Here is a 19,205-nt window from a genome sequence, read left to right on the forward strand (position 1 = left end):
CCATCGGGTTGAATCGGCCCATTAACAACTCTACCAACATTGACTTGTTAGGAAAACTAGAGCTTTGCATTCATGTAATATATACATGCATAAAATATAAAATAGATATTATGACTTGTATATATTATTATAAGCTTGGATGATAATGCAACATTTTATAATATTATATATGTACATATAAAGTAAATATAAAAGATATATAAATATATTGTGCGTCAAAATGGGTCCACATCATGCCCAAAAATAACACCCCTTTAAGTGTGAAAATTTACTAGCCAAACTAGTAGGGTCGACACAAACAGAGTTTTTTATGAGCTATTTGGCTTTTGAAAAGCTAGGTTTGATTCGATTTAAATTGAGCTTCGAGTTGAACTAGGCCCAATGATGCTTGCTTGCTTGATTGAATTTATATTATATAATAATTTTTAATATTTTACATGTATAATTTTTTATATATACAGTTTTTTTTTTTTTATATGAAACTTGCTTCATTGTTGAATTTGAACCTAACTAAGGTTGAATATGTGAGCTTTCAAGTCATTCCAAATTCAATCTCAAGTTTCTAATTAGAATTGAACTTAAACTCGAACTCAAGCTCAAACCTCATATTTTTTTACCAAACCAAGGTTAATTATATAAGACGTTATTCGACTAAGCTCGGATCAAATTCATCCCTACGAACTGAACTATATATGTAAATGATCACCACTACATTTTTTTGTTATTAGTTGATCATTAATCGAGTTCCAGGCTTAATATGTTTTGTTTTTTTTTCTAAAAATAGTGACTAAACTTTTACGCGTATTTTAAATGACTTTTCCATGCCTTCTCCTTCTGGCTAAGATCAAGTGTAGTATCTTGTTTGTTCTTATCATTTACTACACTAAAAAACAAAACGATGATTTTTAATTTCAAATATATGCCATGGATGGGAATGTGTGGCACAGTGGCAGTGGGGGGAAGGGAAGGCCGGAAGGCTCCTCCGCGTTGTGCTGTCCCTTCTTGCTTACGTGTATTAAAATATCTGATTGTTGTGAGCAAAAGGGTATTTTCGTTATTTCCTCGATATCATGAGGTATTTTGTTGACGATCCTTTTAGCCCCGTGCTACAACCGTGAAATCAAAGCCTTAGAATTAGAAGAAGTGACGTCGTAATGGACCCACAACAATACATCTAAGGCCACGATTCATGCTTTTAGCCCCGCAGTAAAACTATGCCGTAGCAAAATTGAACTCGCAAGTCTACATGTCTAAGCAGAAGAGACAGAGTGAGAGTCCTAGAGGACACGAGCCTATCCCTCTTGTCCGCTTTCTCTTTTCCTTTCTCCTGCTGGCTGCTGCTATCGCTATGACTTTTTATTACAATACAAAATATTTATATTTTTTATATACTAAAAAGTAGAACAACACGAAGAATGAAAATTAGATAAAAAAAATAAAAAATAAAAACGAAAAGTCCGGGAAAGAATAAAAACGAAAAACAAGTCGACTGGTAAGGGAAAGAAGAGAACCACCTTTTTCAACGCACCTTTTTAGGGTTTTTCCTCCTCTCTTCAGACAGTAATGACGGATTTTTTGTTCAGAGGAACCATTTGCTGAAGCTCCCTTGTTTTTCTTCGTTTTCTCGACAACAAGCGCTGTGTTTTCTTTTGTTCTTCTTCGGGAGAAGAGAGATGTCTTCTTCAGCTACAGTTCGAGTCGAGAAGGCCACGAGCGATCTTCTGATCGGTCCCGATTGGACCATGAATATGGAAATTTGTGATTCCATCAATTCCAGTTACGGGTAAAAATAAGAATTGAACTTTTGATATCTACGAAATATTCTTGCATATTTAAGGACTATTTTTTCATTTGTTGTTTGTACTTTGTACCATGTTTTAAGGCTTCTGTTTTATCCAAAACCTGTAGTTTGGACGGTCTCTTGATGTTGCAGTACCTTTATTATGTGTTTATTTCTTCTACTTCTTCCTTGGGTGTAGATTTCTAGTGTTACAAGTTTGTTGTTAGATGTAGTTTGGTTGGATATACTTTTCCCTTTTTATTTTCTGAAGATCCGGATTGGTTTCTAAGTTCCCGATTTAGATAAAGCTGAGGCAATTTTAGTATATTGTTCTTTCAAGGCTTATGAAGTTGGCACTTATGAGTCTGAGATTTTAAGAACAGTATACTTTGTTTGTAAGAACTTGTGTTTTTCCTTCGGGGTGCTTATCTCTCACGGAGCAAGTATTCCCCCTTCCTTTTTCCCACCCCCTGTTTATTATTATTGGTATTATTTTTTTATCAGGGATAAGTTGCGTGAAGAAAAGTTTCTGATAAGTTTTATGTCCATTTACACTCCCTTTGTGACATCGTTTGAAATTTATTTCGTTTATGCATTAATTTGTTTATTTCTAAGAGAATAAATTTACCGATGGTTTATTAAAGGCTGTGAATTGAATTTGATCAGGCAGGCAAAGGATGTTATTAAAGTCCTGAAAAAACGGTTGCAGAATAAGAACCCAAAGGTTCAACTACTTGCTTTGACGGTATGTTTAATGGGAGTTTTTCATATACATTCTTATATCGAATTGCAAATGCTTGTATTTAGAATAAATATATTCATAATCTCCAAATCCATGCAGAAATGGGTGGATGTGTTTGTCACTTTAGAATCTCTAGTATGATTCTTGTAGCTGGTACCTCATGCATGATTACTTGTTTGATTACTTCAGACAAAAGCAATACTGTTATGGCAATTTTGTTTTTTTTTGAAAACTCAATCAATTTCTTCTCTTTTGTTTTTCAGCTTTTGGAAACAATCATAAAGAACTGTGGTGATAACGTGCACTTTCAAATTGCTGAAAGGAATATTCTACAGGAGATGGTGAAGATTGTAAAAAAGCAGGTGAGATTTTCAGATAAGTTCTTTTTCTCTCAAGTCAGTTCATCAAGAAAGAAGGGAGATGAATTCTAACACCACTCGAGGCAACAGCAGTAATAGTACAAGGAAATGGAAGAAAAGTTAGCTTGGCAAAGACAAGCTGCAATATAGATCATTTCTTTAGATGTTATATCCAGCAACCTTATCAGTCGTTGCATTAATGGACCTTACAGATCATTGGAATAGGATGTTCTACTCATCCATCCAATGAATCCATGATCATTTGGGACTATCTCTACCACAGGCCACAGCTCCCTCTTAGCTTTAGTCCTATGAAGTCATGCATTTGATCTTTTGGAGCACTAAGAGAGTCTCACTGGCCAAAAAAGTGTTACTTGATAACACCATTGTTGTTCTACACATGCGGCCTATACCTGATGGACCAAGGTCCCCAATGAAATCATTGTCTTCTCAAGGTGGTTATATCTTGCAATCAAATTCCAGCCATACTTGAGCAGATTTTGGACCATGCTTGAATTTGTTGGATGGCTTATTCTTTGCTTAAAATGGCAGTATTCTTCAAAGTTTGGCCTTAGGTGACCAAATGGTAGACCCTATTTCAAGTCATTGCATGGTTTATTTTTTCTTTGAATTCAGGCATGGTTTAGATATATCACCAAGCAGCCAGGAGTAGTGGCCAGAAAGGCAAGTGATGATCTGGATTTTTTTAGCCCATGAAGTGGTCAAAACCCAGCCTGGCTGATAGTATCGTCCCACCATATACTTGGGTGATAATATTTCATTCCAGAAATATGCTTTTATCTCTTTCTTTTATAGGTAACCTGGATAGGTATTTGAATGATATCTTGATACTTTTCTTTCATTAACTTGTATTAAGTAATTATTTATACTACACTTTTCTTCTTCATTTGACCATTTTCCCGTGCATTTGTTAATTGTTATTACCATGTATCATTTGGAGTACTCTTGCAAGTCAGGTTATAAGAAGTTTCCTCTATGGATTTCTACAGATGGATATGAATGTGAGAGATAAAATATTAGTCTTGCTAGACTCTTGGCAAGAAGCATTTGGTGGACCTGCGGGGAAATATCCTCAATATTACTGGGCATATGAGGAATTAAGGGTATGCATATGCTACCAACTAAAACTTGCATTTGGTTCTTTATATAATAAACTATAAGCCTTGCCAAATTCATGGACAATACGATTCTTAAATTGGGATTGTACCAATGGCAGCGGTCTGGAGTAGAATTTCCACAGCGTTCATCAGATGCGGCTCCTATATTTACACCACCTGTTACACATCCAATGCCAAGACATATTCAAGCAGGATATGGTATGCCCAGCAATACCACAAGAAGGCTTGATGAAGCAATGGCATCTGAGGTAGAGAGTTTAAGGTAAGGCTTGGCTTTGACTTTGGTCTGAAAAGATTGTTGATTATTATTACCTTTTCCCTGCTGCCGAGGAGGGGGAGTGTTTGGGGGGACTGGCTTTTGTTTAAATGTTTCCCGTATCATTTCAGTCTATCAAACATTGATTCTATGCGGAGCATTATGGAGCTTCTAACTGAGATGCTGCAGGCAGTGAACCCAAATGATCGTGAGGTATTTGCAGTTATATATTTAGCTCCATCCTTGTGCAACAATAATTGGTATTTACTGTATCAATCTGAAAAGTGAAGTATTTTCACTATGGCCTACACATGAAGAAAACATTTGAATGTGTCTCTTTGTGTGCACATGCTTGTGTATACATAACATGTGGTAATTTAATCAACTTTTTGAACGGTTGAATATGTACATGCATTATTATAAGCTAGTTGAAGTGAAACAAAACCTTCACTTGATGATTGTGTGACATTGCAACTGTATCTTTAACTCTTTGAAACCTCTAAAATCTAAACAAATTGGATCTATTTGATAGGCTAATCAATCTACACAAAATACCACCTTCAAATACCCCAAAGAAAGATGACATTAAGTCTTTTTGGTCTAGAGATCCAATTTGGTCTGAAAAGAACCCTTCAGGAAGCTGTTTACTGCAGTAAGAAAATTGGCAAGTTCCATAACATTCCAACTTTCAACTGAGGGGTGGCTCAGTTGGTATGTTAGCTGATTCGCTACAGCTTAGATGCAGGATTGGTTCCCGCAACCACTGACTTTGGGGGGGGGGGAGGGTATTAGTGTGGTGCATATCATCAAATACAAAAAAAAACACCTCCTCCATCTCTCATCAGAAACCGATTTCTCAAGCATCAGACAGTGGTAACTCCATTAAAAATCTACATAGCTGTCTACATTTTCTTGCTTATTCTACAGTTTTTACATTAACAAAATAAAAGAAAAAGTGAAAAACACAAGCAAACACAAAATAACTAATTTTGATGGTTTTGGATTTTAGGCCTAAGTGCCTAAGTAACCCTGATTGGAAATTGGAATTCTCCTTGACTGAACCACCAAAGCTGAATTTTGAGGGACCTTTCTGGGTTGATATTTGCAAATTTAATTGTTTTCGTTTGGGGGGGATTAAGGCTGTTAGGGATGAGATGGTTTTTGTATATCCTCTGTTCATTTTTCATTTTACAGGTGTCTTTATTATGGATCTTTTAATGAAAGCACTTTACTTCACAGTTTTCAAAAAAAAAAAAAAAAAACTCTGATACAGTGCACCTATCCTGGGATTTATTTAAAACAAAGCCTAACAGAAGGCAATTCAGCCTAGATCTAATTGGTTAAGGTTAGTCATGTCAGACTGGGTCGGGCTTGGGTTGATTACTCTAGGGACTGTTGGTAAAAGTCTTTCTAGTGTTAGGCATATTTTTTAAAACAAAGCCTAACAGAAGGCAATTCAGTCTAGTTCTAATTGGTTAAGGTTAGTCATGCCAGACTGGGTTGGGCTTGGGTTGGTTACTCTGGGGAAAAGTCTTTCCTATTGTTAGGCATATATTTTAAAACAAAGCCTAACAGAAGGCAATTCAGTCTAGTTCCAATTGGTTAAGGTTAGTCATGTCAGATTGGGTTGGGCTTGGGCTGGTTACTCTAGGGACTGTTGGTAAAAGTCTTTCTAGTGTAAGGCATTTATTGCCCCCCAGCCCTATCTAACCTGCCCAGGTTGTATCCAAACATCTGCCATCAAACATGTGGGAAATGCCAATTTACTCTGTTTTGGAGGCACATGATTTTGGCTCTCTGTGCTTGTGTTTCACAAGGTAACCAATTCTTTAGAAAATTTTCACTTGCATGATAACTGGTAACTCACCTTTATATTTGAGATTTATAGAGCTGTACAATATCTTTCATAGGCATAGAGAAATGTGGGATGGCTTTACATTGTTTTGTCTAATGTTTACGTGCCCAACAATTATAGTGAAAGAGGTGAAATGTGGGAGGAGCTCTTTGATATTAGGGGATTGTGGGACGGTCCTTGGTGCTTAGGTGGGGGCTGTAATGTGATCAGATTCACCAATGAGACAAATAATCCCAATCAACAAATCTCTACCAGCATGAGGAAGTTCAATGAGTTTATAGACACTTGCGAACTAAAAGAGATTCATGTTCAGCATACTTTGTTCACGTGGTCCAATTTACAGGTCTACCCTATTTGCTTGAAGTTGGATAGATTTATTTTCAATACTAAGTGGGAAGACCATTAGGTAGAATTGGTACCTTGGACAATCTACAGAAGACAAGGCCTTTTTTCTATATTTCCCCCAACTGGTGCATCCTTTGTAGAACTCAGAGTGAGGACTGTTATCATTTGCTAATTTCTTGTTCCTTTACTACAAAGTTATGGGATTGGCTTCTCTTTTTGTTTGGGAGCAGTTGGAACTTGCTAGCAGATTTAAGATTGCTTTTTGATCCCTCTACTTTTGTTTGGAAGCAGAAAAGGGGTAAAATCATGTGGAGGTGTGCAAGAGCTGCATTGATATGGACAAATTGGGAAGAAAGGAATGCTAAAACATTTTTGGAGAAGGAAAGAAACCTTCAAGAGATTAGGGCTGTGTCTTGGTTAGGGTGATTCGTTGGCTGAAATCGTTGGACTTGTTCCACCAATTCTCCTTTAATGACATTTGGAGGAATTGGTCAGTAGTGGCAAGTTCTTCATCTTCCAAGACTAAAGTGAGAACAAGCTGCTCATCACCTCCTGTAGGCTTCTTGAAGTTGAATTTTGATGGAAGCAGTCTAGGAACCCAGGCCCTTCTGGGTTAGGTGGGGTATTGAGGAATGAAGTCGGGAATGTGATGCTTATCTTCTCAGGTCATTTAGGAGTGGGAGACTCTACTAGAGCAGAAATGTTTGCTGCCCTGCAAGGTGTACAGTTTGCAGCTCAATTAGGGGTGGAACAACTAATTGTTGAAAGTGGCTCAAAGGTTGTAAGAAGCTGGTTGCAGGACCTAGAGTCAGTAGTTTGGTGCTTTAAGAATGAAATTAAAAAGTTTAAGGTGCTAACAAGAAACATGGACCTAAGAATACAATGGGTGGGGAGATCAGCAAATGCTACGGGGGACTTTCTAGCCAAGCAAGGGGCAGCTAGGGAAGCTTTGTATTGGGCACAACTGTAATTTATTGCTTTTGTTTTCTTTTTTAGTGGAGCGATCGCAGCTCAAACCTCTCCAAGGTCTGCTTGTACGTGCTAATATTTCCAAATTAATAAAAGGTTCATTTATTTATATAAAAAAAAACATTAGGTAGGATTGGTAGCTAGGCATTGCCGAGAGTTAATATGACCATTGTCCAATTAGAATTGGAGCAGGGGACTTTTTTGAATGGTCATACCACCTTTTAGATTTGAAATATGTGGCTTACACACCTGGATTTTATTCATAAGGTGGAGGAATGGTGGGGAGAAGATTTGAGGGGAATACCTTGGAAAGGAGTAAGGTTCCATAAGAAGATGCAAAGATTAGAAGGTAGGATAAAGGAGTGGAATAGAGATCATTTTGGAAGAATAGAGAAAAAAAGGCTAAGCGTAACCTCTCAAATTAAGCAACTAGATGATAAGGAGAGTTGGGGCCTTATAAGTGAGGAGGATAGGAGGTTGACATGAAATTTGAAGGAGCTGGGAAAAATACTTATTAAGGAAGAGATCTATTAGAGATAGAAATCTAGGCATAAATGGATTAAGGAGGGGAATGATAATACTAAATTCTTCAATGCAATTGCTAATGGTAGAAGAAGAAAGAACTTTGTGGTAAAATTGGAAATGAATGGAGAAATATTATATGATAAAGACTCAAGAGGGGATTGTTAAGTGTTTTGTGGATCATATTGAGGTACTTTATAGAAGGCAAGAAGCTAACAAGTTCAATGTGGAGGGGTTGAATTAGCCAAGTGTGGACGTTGAAGTGGCAAGATGATTGAATTATTATGTGTTTTGTGGATCATGTTGAGGTAGTTTATAGGTGAGAAGCTAACAGGTTCAATGTGGAGGGGTTGAATTGGCCAAATTTGGACGTTGAAGTGGCAAGATTATTGGGGATGGATTTCGAGTTGGAGGAAATTAGGAGGGCTATTTTTTAAATGGATAGATCTAAAGCTTCGAGCTTGGATGGCTTCACCATATAGCTATAAATTAGGCCATGCCACTTGTTGCCCGACACGACAATACGCCAGCCATGCCAAGCACGACACGATGGAATGGGCCATGTCGCCTACAGGCTACAACCCGTGTGCTAGCATGACCCATATATATATTTATATATATTATGTATTATAATTATATAATAATATATATATATATATATATTTTTTTTTCAATTTTACTATACTATTTTATTTAATTATTGTATATATAAACAATTGTATACATCAAAATTCATATAAAATAAAAATTTAAAGATTTTTTTTCTAAGTAGACCTCTCAGAGCTCGGCCCAGCCTTGCCCAAGGCTTGGCCCGATTGCTCAACCCACAACACAACAGTGGCTCACGTAGGCTCGGGCTGTGGGCCGTGCCCCAAAGTATCCCTACGGAGGGAGAGAGCCAGCCTGGCATAACCCGATTTACACCTCTACTTCACCATGGCTTTTTACCAATTGTGTTGGGAGATTATTAAATTTGATCTTTGGGTAGTTTTTGAGGAGTTTGCTGAAAAACACTTCATTAGCCTGAGTATTAATGCTACTTTCATAGCTTTAACACCTAAGAAGGGAGATGCTTTCAGCCAAACGACTCCAAACCTATTAGTTTGGTGACCAGAATTTATAAGATAGTGGCAAGTGTGCTATCATTAAGATTAAGAACAACCCTACCAACTATAATAAGCCAATTCCAAGGGGCATTCATTCAAGGTGGACAAGATCTCTAATCAAATTTTGATAGCCAATGCAGTGAGTATGTGGAGGTTTTGAAAAGGAGTTTATTGATTCAGAAGCAAATTAGAGTGAGTTCATACATCATCCCAGTGAGAGGCGCGAGCTGCAACCCCTCCTTGAAACTTACAAGTAAACTAGGAAAGAAAAACAAGAATCACAACTGAGCCCAAAATAATTCTTCCCTATTTACCCCTTGCTTAGCTAACACATCTGACAAGGTATTTGCTGATCTCCCCACCCACTGTATAGTGACCAACATATTCCTTGTCAACCAACTAAATTTCTTCATTTCATTCTTGTATTGCCACATAGCCTCTTCAGAATTTTTCAACCAACTCACCACCACTTTGGAATCCCCCTCGATTATTAGTTGTTGTACCCCCAGCTGGTTTGCAAATTGGACCCCTTGTACAGCAGCTAACAATTCTGCCCTGATGGAATTCCCAATTCGCAAAGGACCTGAGTAGAGCAACAAAATCTCTCCCTTCTCATTTCTCAAAGCACCCCCTATTCCGGATAATCCTGGATTACCCATGCTGCTTCCATCAAAGTTCAACTTAATTGAGCCTTCGGGTGGAGGAGACCAGCTTGTAATTGATTTGGCCTTTAAAGATGAACACCTTGCTACTACTAACCAATTTCTCCAAATGTCATTAAAGGAGAATTGACGAAAGATTTCCAAGGTCTTCAGCCAATGTATTGCCCTGTTTAACACACAGTCTTTCAAATCTTGGCTGTTCCTTTCCTTATCTTGAAAAATTCCGAGATTCCTTTCTTCCTAAAGAGTCCAAGTCAAGGCAGCACGAGCACATCTCCACATAATTCTCCCTATTTTTGTAGGCCAATAAAAGGTAGAATGGTTGAAGAGCATGTGAACTTCTGCTGGTAGACTCCAACTACCCCCAAACAACGAAAGTAGCCAAGCCCAAAGGTCTGTAGAAAAGGGACAAGATACTAATAGATAGTAACAATCCTCACCGTGAGCTCTACAGAGGATACACCAATTAGGAGAATTACAGAGAAAAGGTCTTCTCTTTTGTAGGTTGTTTAAAGTGTTTACTTTCCCATGGAAAACTTCCCAACAAAAAGCCATAATTTTTTGGGGGACTGGCCTACACCAAATTTCTTTTGACGGAAAGGGTTGGTGAGTAACAAAAAGCCATAAACTTACTATTATTCATCAAAAAAAAAAGAAAGGTTTTGTGTGTATGTTGGATCTTGAAAAGGAGAAAGAAAGGTTTTGTGTGTATGTTGGATCTTGAAAAGGTTTATGATATGGTAGATTGGTTATTTCTACTATAAATAATGAGAAGATGCATGTTTGGGGGAAGGTGGTGTGGATAGATTGAAGGATGCCTAAAAACCTGTCATTATTTGACTATCATCAATGGTGTCAGTCTTTTAAAAGTGCAAGGCAAAAAAGGCACAGGGGTCAATTTGCGCCTGGGGTGCAAGGCAAGGCGCACACCTTTTTAAGCAAGGCGCAAAAATAAAAAAAGGCTAAAAAATAAAAAAGACAAAAAAAATAAAAAATAAAAAAATAAAAAAATATGAAACATAATATTAATAAAAATATAAAATTTAATTTTAAATTAAATGTTTTAAAAAACCTATTATCTAATATTAAAATACATAAATATAACATGTAAAGCATATTCAAATGAGAATTTAAAAATAAAATCTAATATATAAAACATTTTCAAGCATATGAAACCCATAATCTCTTTTTTTTTTTCTCAATTGCATTATTTCAAGTGGCTAATGTGATGTAAAACATATTACATTCTTGATTCTATGAGCCGCCTTTGTACCATGCCCCTCGAGGCAAGCCCAAACAAGTCCACGCTAGGTCTTAAGTTCTTAGTTCTCATACAAAAAAATAACGATTTTATAGTTTTAATTGCTTTTTAAGAAGACATTTTATTAGGATGAGTGAATGAACAACATTACCAAATAGGGGGTTCTCGAAGCGCACGGGGGTCTGGGGGCGGAGCCCCTGACCCAACCGCTAAACACAAAAAAAGCAAAAAAAGTGTCTTAGTTTCAAAAGGCACATGCCTGGGTTAGGCGCAAGGCACACCAGGTGTGCGCCTTTTGAAAGGGCTGTGCCTAGGACCTTGGTGAGGCGCCTACCTTGAGGCACGCCTTTTAAATCACTGAATGGTGTAGTTAAGGATTTTCTTCCCTAGGTAAGAGAGGACTAAGACAAGGGGATTCTCTTTCACCCTTCCCATTTACCTTGATAGTGGATCTGTGGATTAATTTTGAGGGTAGATAGGATGGACATTTTTAAAGGATGGAGGGTTGGAAGGAATGGCACGATAGTAACACATCTGTAGTTTGCGAATGATACAATTATTCATTCATTTATTTATTTATTTTGATGCTAAGGATCCTTAGAAGGCAAGGAACCTAAATGGGTCGTGAAGTTGTTTGAACATCTTTTAAAATTAAAAATTAATTTTGAGAAGAGTTGTGCTGTTTGCAGGTTACTTTGGTTTGGATGGTTTGGGAGGAGAGAAATGCTAGAATTTTTAAAGAAAGAAACAAGGATGCTGTTTGGGATTTTGCATTATAAAGAGGGCTATACATTGGGCCAAAACTTTGGATTTGTTCTCCCAGTTTTCCTTTGGTGATATTTGGCAGAATTGGGAATCTGTGGCAGAAAGTTCAGCTAATAAGGAAATGCCTATTTTGGTTTGGGTACCTCCTGAAGAAGGATTCATAAAACTCAATTTTGGATGGTAACAGCCTGGATTATCCAAGGACTTCATGAATAGGAGGGGATAGGGGGTGTTTTCAGGAATGCAGAATTGCCTTATATCCAGGTCTTGCAGGAGTAGGGGACTCTATTCATGCTGAGTTCCAATCAGTGTTGCAAGGAGAACAGATTGCTAGAGAGTTGAACTATGGCAAATTATCAATTGAAGGGGATTCTAAGCTAATAGTTGGGGGCTGAAGGGCCCAGACATACTAGTCTAGACTTACAGGGAAGCTGTGAAAGGATTTAAATGGCTGACCACAAAGCACAAATGTGACTATAAGACTTCAATGGGAAAGGAGATTGGCTCTCACGAGTTTTGGGTGTTAGAAGATTGATCATTGAAGGGGACTTGAAGGTTGTTGTGGGATGGCTGAAAAAGGGGGAAGAGGTGATTTGGCACTTGAAGGTTGTTTTTTCTTTGGTTCTCTGTTTTTTCACAACTTCTTGTTGTATCTCTTTCTTTCTTTAATTCTAATGAATTATTATTTTTGTTTTACTGATCAAAAAAAGGAAAGGAGATTGACCAATGAGATGGCAGACAACTTAATTAAGCTAGGGGTGAATAAGGATCATCTATATTGGACTCAATTGTAAATGATATTATGTAATTGAGGTTGCATCTTGCGTTTCTCATTGGGAAACCTTCATCGTATAACTTGATACTATTTATTATTTAATAAAAATTTTTATTTCCTATAAAAAATACTAAGATATGATTTTATCCTTGTTACTTGTCACTGTATAATTTGACAAAAGTTGAAAGTTCTATTGCATTTGTCTTTTTAGGCCCTAAAAGATGAAGTGATAGTTGATCTTGTCAGCCGGTGCCACTCCAACCAGAGAAGGCTCATGCAGATGTTAAATTCAACTGTGTAAGCCTTATCCATTTTTTTAGTTTATTTAGTTTTTCAGGTGTTGAGGTTCACTGGATATTACATATACTACTTGTGTCAGTTGTATGTTATGGTCTGAAGGGTTGTGAATTGTCCATCTTTTAAACTGTCAATTATATAAAGCCTGATTGCAAGACCATTCTATGGTATTTGAACTACCATAGAACGGTTTAAACTAATAAGTAGTTTAGATACTATAGAATGGTCTTGCTATTAGGCTTCATTAACAGTTTAAAAGATGAACGCTCCACAAATTTTACTACCATCCTTCAGGCTTCATATCAAATGGTATTTGAACTACTTATCCAATTAACTGCCTGTTATGTTGAACATGAGAGGGGGGAGGGTGTGGTTAATTGAAGGGGAAAAAAGAATAAAAAATGAACAAATTGAGGCCCCTGTTTTACTTGCAATGATTGTGAGAAAAGGAGGTAGGTGGTAGAATACTATTATTAAGGCTAGTAGTTGAAAACCTATCATAGTTAAGATTTTGCTAAACCCATGCTTTGGTTGTTTCATTCTTTGAATTGAAAATCGGTCACATTTACAATGCACTTCCAGTTACCTTACCCTTATCTATACAATATGATTTATGTAACGTAGGCTACATCTAAAATTGGCACGCTCCTCCCATGTAAAAACACTAAGGTGAGGCACAAGGGAGAGGAAGCCCTAATATAATAAATAGCATAATTTTTTGGATCCCTGTTTTTTATAAATGTTTACTTATCCCTGTTTTGAATCTGTATTTAGTATTTATGCACCCTGTGTTATAACTTATTTACTGGATGCACCCTTTACACCAAAAAAATCCTTTTTTATTTAATAGCATAATTTTTTGGATCCCTGTTTTTTATAAATGTTTACTTATCCCTGTTTTGAATCTGTATTTAGTATTTATGCACCCTGTGTTATAACTTATTTACTGGATGCCTTTACACCAAAAATATCCTTTTTTATTTTGACTACTTGCCTTTAGTATCCATGTCTAAAAATGAAGGTGATCCTTGGCACAACAGCCCCATTCATTTACAAATTTCTCACTTACCCATGTTCTATTTGAGAAAAGTTTAACCAGATTTCATTAAAATAAAAAGGAATACCTGAGTGGATGTACAAAACCGGGGAGAACCCCAAAGGTTACAAAGGAGGAATCCTATCACTACACAAATTTTCTAAGCAAGCACCCAATTTAGCTAAGCCATCTGCAAAAGCATTAAGTTCCCTTGGAAATTGGAAGTATGTTTGCCTAAAGCAGAGGGGGGCTGGGCCTAAGCAGGAATCTGGGCCTAAGCAGTTGAAGGTGGTAAATTCTGCTTTGTTGTGCAAATGGTGTTGGAGGTTTGCTTCAGAAAGATATTCTTGGTGGAGGTCCTTAATTGCCTCAAAATATGGGGTGGATTGGGGGAATTGGAAGTCAGAGGATCTGTTCTCAAACTGGGGCTGTTCGGTTTGGAAAGGGATTCTTAAATGTCTACCTGTGATGTACGAAGGTGTGAGATTTAAGGTGGGAAGTGGTGGCAGGCTGAAATTTTGGAAAGATCCTGGTGTTTGGACAGATCTTTATCAGAGGCTTTTCCCCTTCTTTAGCAATGTGCAGCTAACCAGGAAATCTCAGTGGCAGATTCCTATGTTTTGTCCAACAATACAGTGGTATGAAATCCTCAGTTTAGAAGAGATCTGTTCGATTGGGAAATAGATGGGGTGCTGCAGCTATTGCAGCTATTACAGGATCAGCCTATAGACATTAATAGTGAAGATGAATGGAGCTGGACTTGGAGTAGGGATGGGTGCTTCTCAGTTAAATCCCTTACTTCTAAGCTCAGTAGTACAGGGGTTACTGACTTTCCCTGCCATCAAGTGTGGAATCCTAGTTCTCCCTTGAAGTCTAACTTCCTTGTGTGGACAATGGTGCTGAACAAATGCCTCTCAAGAATCAACCTAGATAGGAGGGGTCTTCATCTCCCTTTCTTTGCTGTGGTTTGTGTGGTCTATTGCCTGAATCCACAGACCATCTATGTATCCACTTCCCTATCTTTTCCAGAGTTTGGAATCATTTTCTAAGGGCTATTGGTCTTTGCTGGGTCATGCTAAACTCAGTAAAAGATCTGCTGCTATGCTGGGAGATTCAAGGCCTGAAGAAAAAATGAAAATTAATATGGAGAGTATTCCTGCAGCTGTGCTTTGGGTAATCTGGTCAGAAAGGAACAGAAGTGTCTTTGGCAACAAAACAAAGAGCACTGAGGAGACTGTGCAGCAGGCGGTTAGCAAGCTGATTTCTTGGGTGTCTGTAGCTCCTGATTTTAAAAACTTGAATGTTCCTGAGTTGTTTAGATCTAAATCCATTTGGATTCTTTAACTTGTTCTGTGATCTCAGTAGCCATTTAATGGTTAGCTCTCCTGTTGTAATGAGTTTTTTTCTGAATTAATAAAATCTTACTTTACCTTTCAAAAAAAAACAGGTTTACATTTAAACTGTCTAGAGTATCCCTTGTTTCTGCCAAATAATGGTTTAACCTCCAAGGACCCCCCTTCTTTGTCCTTTAACCATTTGATGGTATTTGTTCAGTCCCCTGTGATGGAAAGATAATGAATACCCAAGGTCCCAAACTTTTAGCTATTTTGATTCCTGTGAGAGCATCCAACACTTCAGCCTTAGTTGAGTCAGTGAAACCAATTGGTCCACTATAAACCCAACAGATAATGACTTTTTTACCCATGTTCTTTTGATTCCCAGGTAAGTAATATAATGACTTTTTTACCCATAAAAAGCTAATGTTAAAATAGGCAAACTTGTCCCATTATATTTTATAAACTTTTCCCCTAGGTGGGAAAGTTACTTACCCACCTGGGAGATGGGTAAGTTTTACCCGGGTAAACGAAACTCTCTTTACCGTGGGGTCCAGACTGCCCAGTACTTAATGCAAAAAGAACACTGTAAAGTTGGTCAATGGGAAAGAGAGAATTTTTATCCATGTCAAAAAATGGTATTTATGCCAGTGGACACACAGCAGTGGGCAATATAGATTTTTTAAAATCTAAATGTGTTGGCTTTAATGTATTCTTGCCAGTCTGGTTATATCCCGAATTTTAGTTTCCATATTCTGATACCTAATAGCTATTGGGTTTGTTTAAGCTCTTCATTATTTTCAATATTTTTTATAACACTGTTTCCCTCTTTAAAATTATAATATAACAATGCTTCCCTACTTTAACTGGGTCAAAGTAGGGAAGCTCCCTTTACAGAGTACAGACCAACCTATTTCTCATGTGGACTAATCATGTAGCCAATCCAGACAATTCTCCAAAAAAGGGACTATCTAAATCAGCTATATTTTTACTCCTATGACCATGATCCATCTACCCATTGTTGCTCCACCTTGTATTGGAGTTTTGCTATACTATTGGTCATTCAATGGTTCAGCTTTTTATAGTTTAGAAGATGACTATGTTGCAAGATTTATCACATGGCAAGGTCTTTTAGGCTGACATTCATTCCTTGGATAAAGTCCGTGAGACAAACAAGGGGGGCTCCTTTGAGGTCCTGAAACAAATTGTCATGTGGAAGGTTCATAAGTCACCTGAGGAAGCCCAGTGAACGACCTGACACTAGCATACTTATGTGCATATTCCTTAAGCATGTGCATATGCATGCTAATGAGCTATATTTTGACAAATATATATATATATATAGAAAGAACATTCTTAAGGACTCGATGTTTCTTTACTATAGACTTGTATGCGTATTACTTAAGCATGTTCATCTGCATATTAATGTGCTATATTTTGACAATATATTTATAGAAAGAACATTCTAAGGACTCAATATTTCTTTACCTATAGACGGTTCATTTTCCTTTTAGTTTGTATTGAGTTAGATATATATGTTGTGAAGTACTTATAGATGTTGAATATCACCATGATATAAATTTGCTTTGTAAAATGTAAATAGACCTACAATATTATAAATTTTCCTTTTTGGTGATAAATGGAAGTTATGAACCCATGAATACAATCTTGAGGGTGATTGCTTTGAGCTAATTACAGATATCAATTTGCTATGATCTGGTTTTGGGTTTTGGGTAACAGTTTTTCTAAAATTATTTGGCAGTGATGAGGAGGTCCTAGGCCAAGGTCTTGCATTAAATGACAATCTACAAAGTGTCCTTGCAAAACATGATTCTATAGCTTCTGGTTCATCCCTTCCAACTGAAGTAAAAGAAAACAGATTTAGACCATCTGAAGTAAGAGACACCAGTGCCGGACCACTTGAAATAAGAGATGCTGGTGCGAAACCATCTGAAGTTAGAGAAACCAACCCTGGACAGCCAGAATTAAGAGATGCCAGCCCCAAACCAAACATGATATCCTATACACCGATGGCAGCTGCAACAAAGGCCCAGCTTGAGGAAGAGGAAGAAGAGGATGATGACTTTGCCCAGTTAGCTCGCAGGTGAGTTATTTCTATCAAAGAATTTATAATTAGTCTATTATTCCATAGGGAGATAAACTTTATTGTTCATTGCAAGATGCAAGATTCAATACTAGTGATACCACCAAGGGAGATATTTATATAATAAAATTGACTGATGGGAGATTATTTTTCCTTCTGAACTAATCATTATTGGTAAATATGCAGTAAATATACATGTGAGGGGGAAAATTAGAAAAAAAAATGCAGGATGTCCAGATATAAATTGGTTTTTCCAATAGGCTATTGTAAAAATTCAGAATACTGGAACCGTTGATAAGGTCAGTTACAGGTGTATTCATCTTCATGTTTAATAGAGTTTTCATTTCAAAATTCTGGAAGTCCTATTCCTAATGTATACATAGATATTTGCATGCGTACGTGAATGGATATCTATACTAACTATTACTAGAACAACTCAAAAAGTACGAGTCTTGCTTTTCTGATATGTCACAAACTCAACTTTTCTCGTAGCATGTTGCCTAATTTATGGCCTAGAAATCAATTTGACTGGATGTCTGATACTGTATCCCTGTTTCCCCTACGTGGTTGCATATTTACTGTCATTCCATTTTTATTAGTTTCTTCTATTCCATTTCTGATCTGTTTATTAACGTTGTTTTTTGACAAAGACCTTTGTTTTTTGCTTAATTTGGTGAATGATGGATTTTGGTGTTCTATAAATGCAGGCGTTCAAAAACTACATCCGTACATTCTCAAATCCCATCTTCTGGCCTCCGTGAAAGTTCTACCTCATTGAACATGACCAATGTTACAACCCCATCAACACCAGTAGTCTCAACCCCCTCTCCAAGTAAGGATTTGGCTCTACCAAATCCACCTACACCGATCAGAACCACCACAAAGGAGCAAGATATGATTGACCTTTTGAGCATCACTTTGTCAACAACCTCAACCTCGCCCCATACTCCTTTAACACCTCCATCAGCGTCTAACCATGACATGCACCAAATACCTGTTTCTCCCACGACACAAGGGTACCCATATGGACCGCAGACTTACCCTGGAAACCAAGGGCAGGTATCTTACAACAGTTATGTTGTTCCTTGGGCCCAAGCTCAACCTCAGTTTCCCCAGTACTCGTCCAGCTATCCTCCCCCACCATGGGCAACAGCTCCTGCCGGTTCAGACCAGGGTCCTTCGACTACGCCTTACACATATATGACCCCTCATGCCAATGCTGCTGCTACTCAACTGCCCCTGCAGATAACTAGGTCTTTGCAGCACTTCAACTCATTCCCCTCAGTAGGAAGCAGCGGGTCAACTATTCAAAAAGAAGCAAAGGTGAACTCCACTCCAAGAAACTCAGCCCCTGTGGCTGAACAAAAACCATTTATTCCCTCGTACAGATTGTTTGAAGATCTCAATGTTCTTGGGAATGCGGACAGAGGGTTTAAGAAGACAACAAATAGCACATCTCCCAGCTTATCAGGCACGCCTGGGAAAAGTATGGTGAATGGGGGGAAGTAAAGCATTCTTGATATTCTTGTACTGCTGTATACATGTGATCTCATACATAATGTGTACGACGTATGTGAAATGTGGTGTATATTTACTATTTTATATTGATCTGGAATGTATGAAAATCAGTTACTTGAATGCCTTTTGTAGCTTTAACCAGTGGTTAGCTGAAAAAGGTTGTAGTGTTACCGGAACATATTGACCATCTTTAAATTGTTGAAACTGGTCTGTATCCTTCATGAAATTCACTCTCGATGGCCTCATCACAGCCAACGCATGCTTGTGCGTTCTCGACTATCGGAAATCCCATTGGTTGCAGGCAAGGCATCCCACTTTGGATCAAGATACATGTTTTCCTCAATTTATACGAGTCCTTTAAACACGATGTTGTATAATGC

General features: G+C 37.6%; 1 protein-coding gene across 4 annotated transcripts; it reads left to right on the forward strand.

Annotated features, from left to right (window-relative positions):
• Positions 1–1,279: 1,279 nt before the first annotated feature.
• LOC148870506 (ENTH/VHS/GAT family protein) lies at positions 1,280–19,051 on the forward strand. 4 transcript variants are annotated; one of them, XM_088970504.1, is made up of 9 exons: positions 1,280–1,783; positions 2,447–2,525; positions 2,786–2,884; positions 3,892–4,005; positions 4,119–4,282; positions 4,408–4,489; positions 12,748–12,833; positions 16,966–17,307; positions 18,015–19,051. In XM_088970504.1, the coding sequence occupies exons 1-9, from the start codon at positions 1,674–1,676 to the stop codon at positions 18,814–18,816; spliced, it is 1,878 nt and encodes a 625-aa protein (XP_088826630.1). In that variant the 5' UTR covers positions 1,280–1,673; the 3' UTR covers positions 18,817–19,051. The 4 variants fall into 4 exon arrangements, with proteins under 4 accessions (XP_088826630.1, XP_088826631.1, XP_088826632.1 ...); XM_088970505.1 differs by having other exon boundaries at positions 1,411–1,783; positions 2,451–2,525; XM_088970506.1 differs by having other exon boundaries at positions 1,476–1,776.
• The last annotated feature ends 154 nt before the right edge of the window (positions 19,052–19,205 follow it).

This window comes from Nelumbo lutea, chromosome 2 (assembly GCF_056320005.1).
Source record: "Nelumbo lutea isolate HS-2025 chromosome 2, American lotus-T2T, whole genome shotgun sequence".
NCBI classification, from domain to species: domain Eukaryota; kingdom Viridiplantae; phylum Streptophyta; class Magnoliopsida; order Proteales; family Nelumbonaceae; genus Nelumbo; species Nelumbo lutea.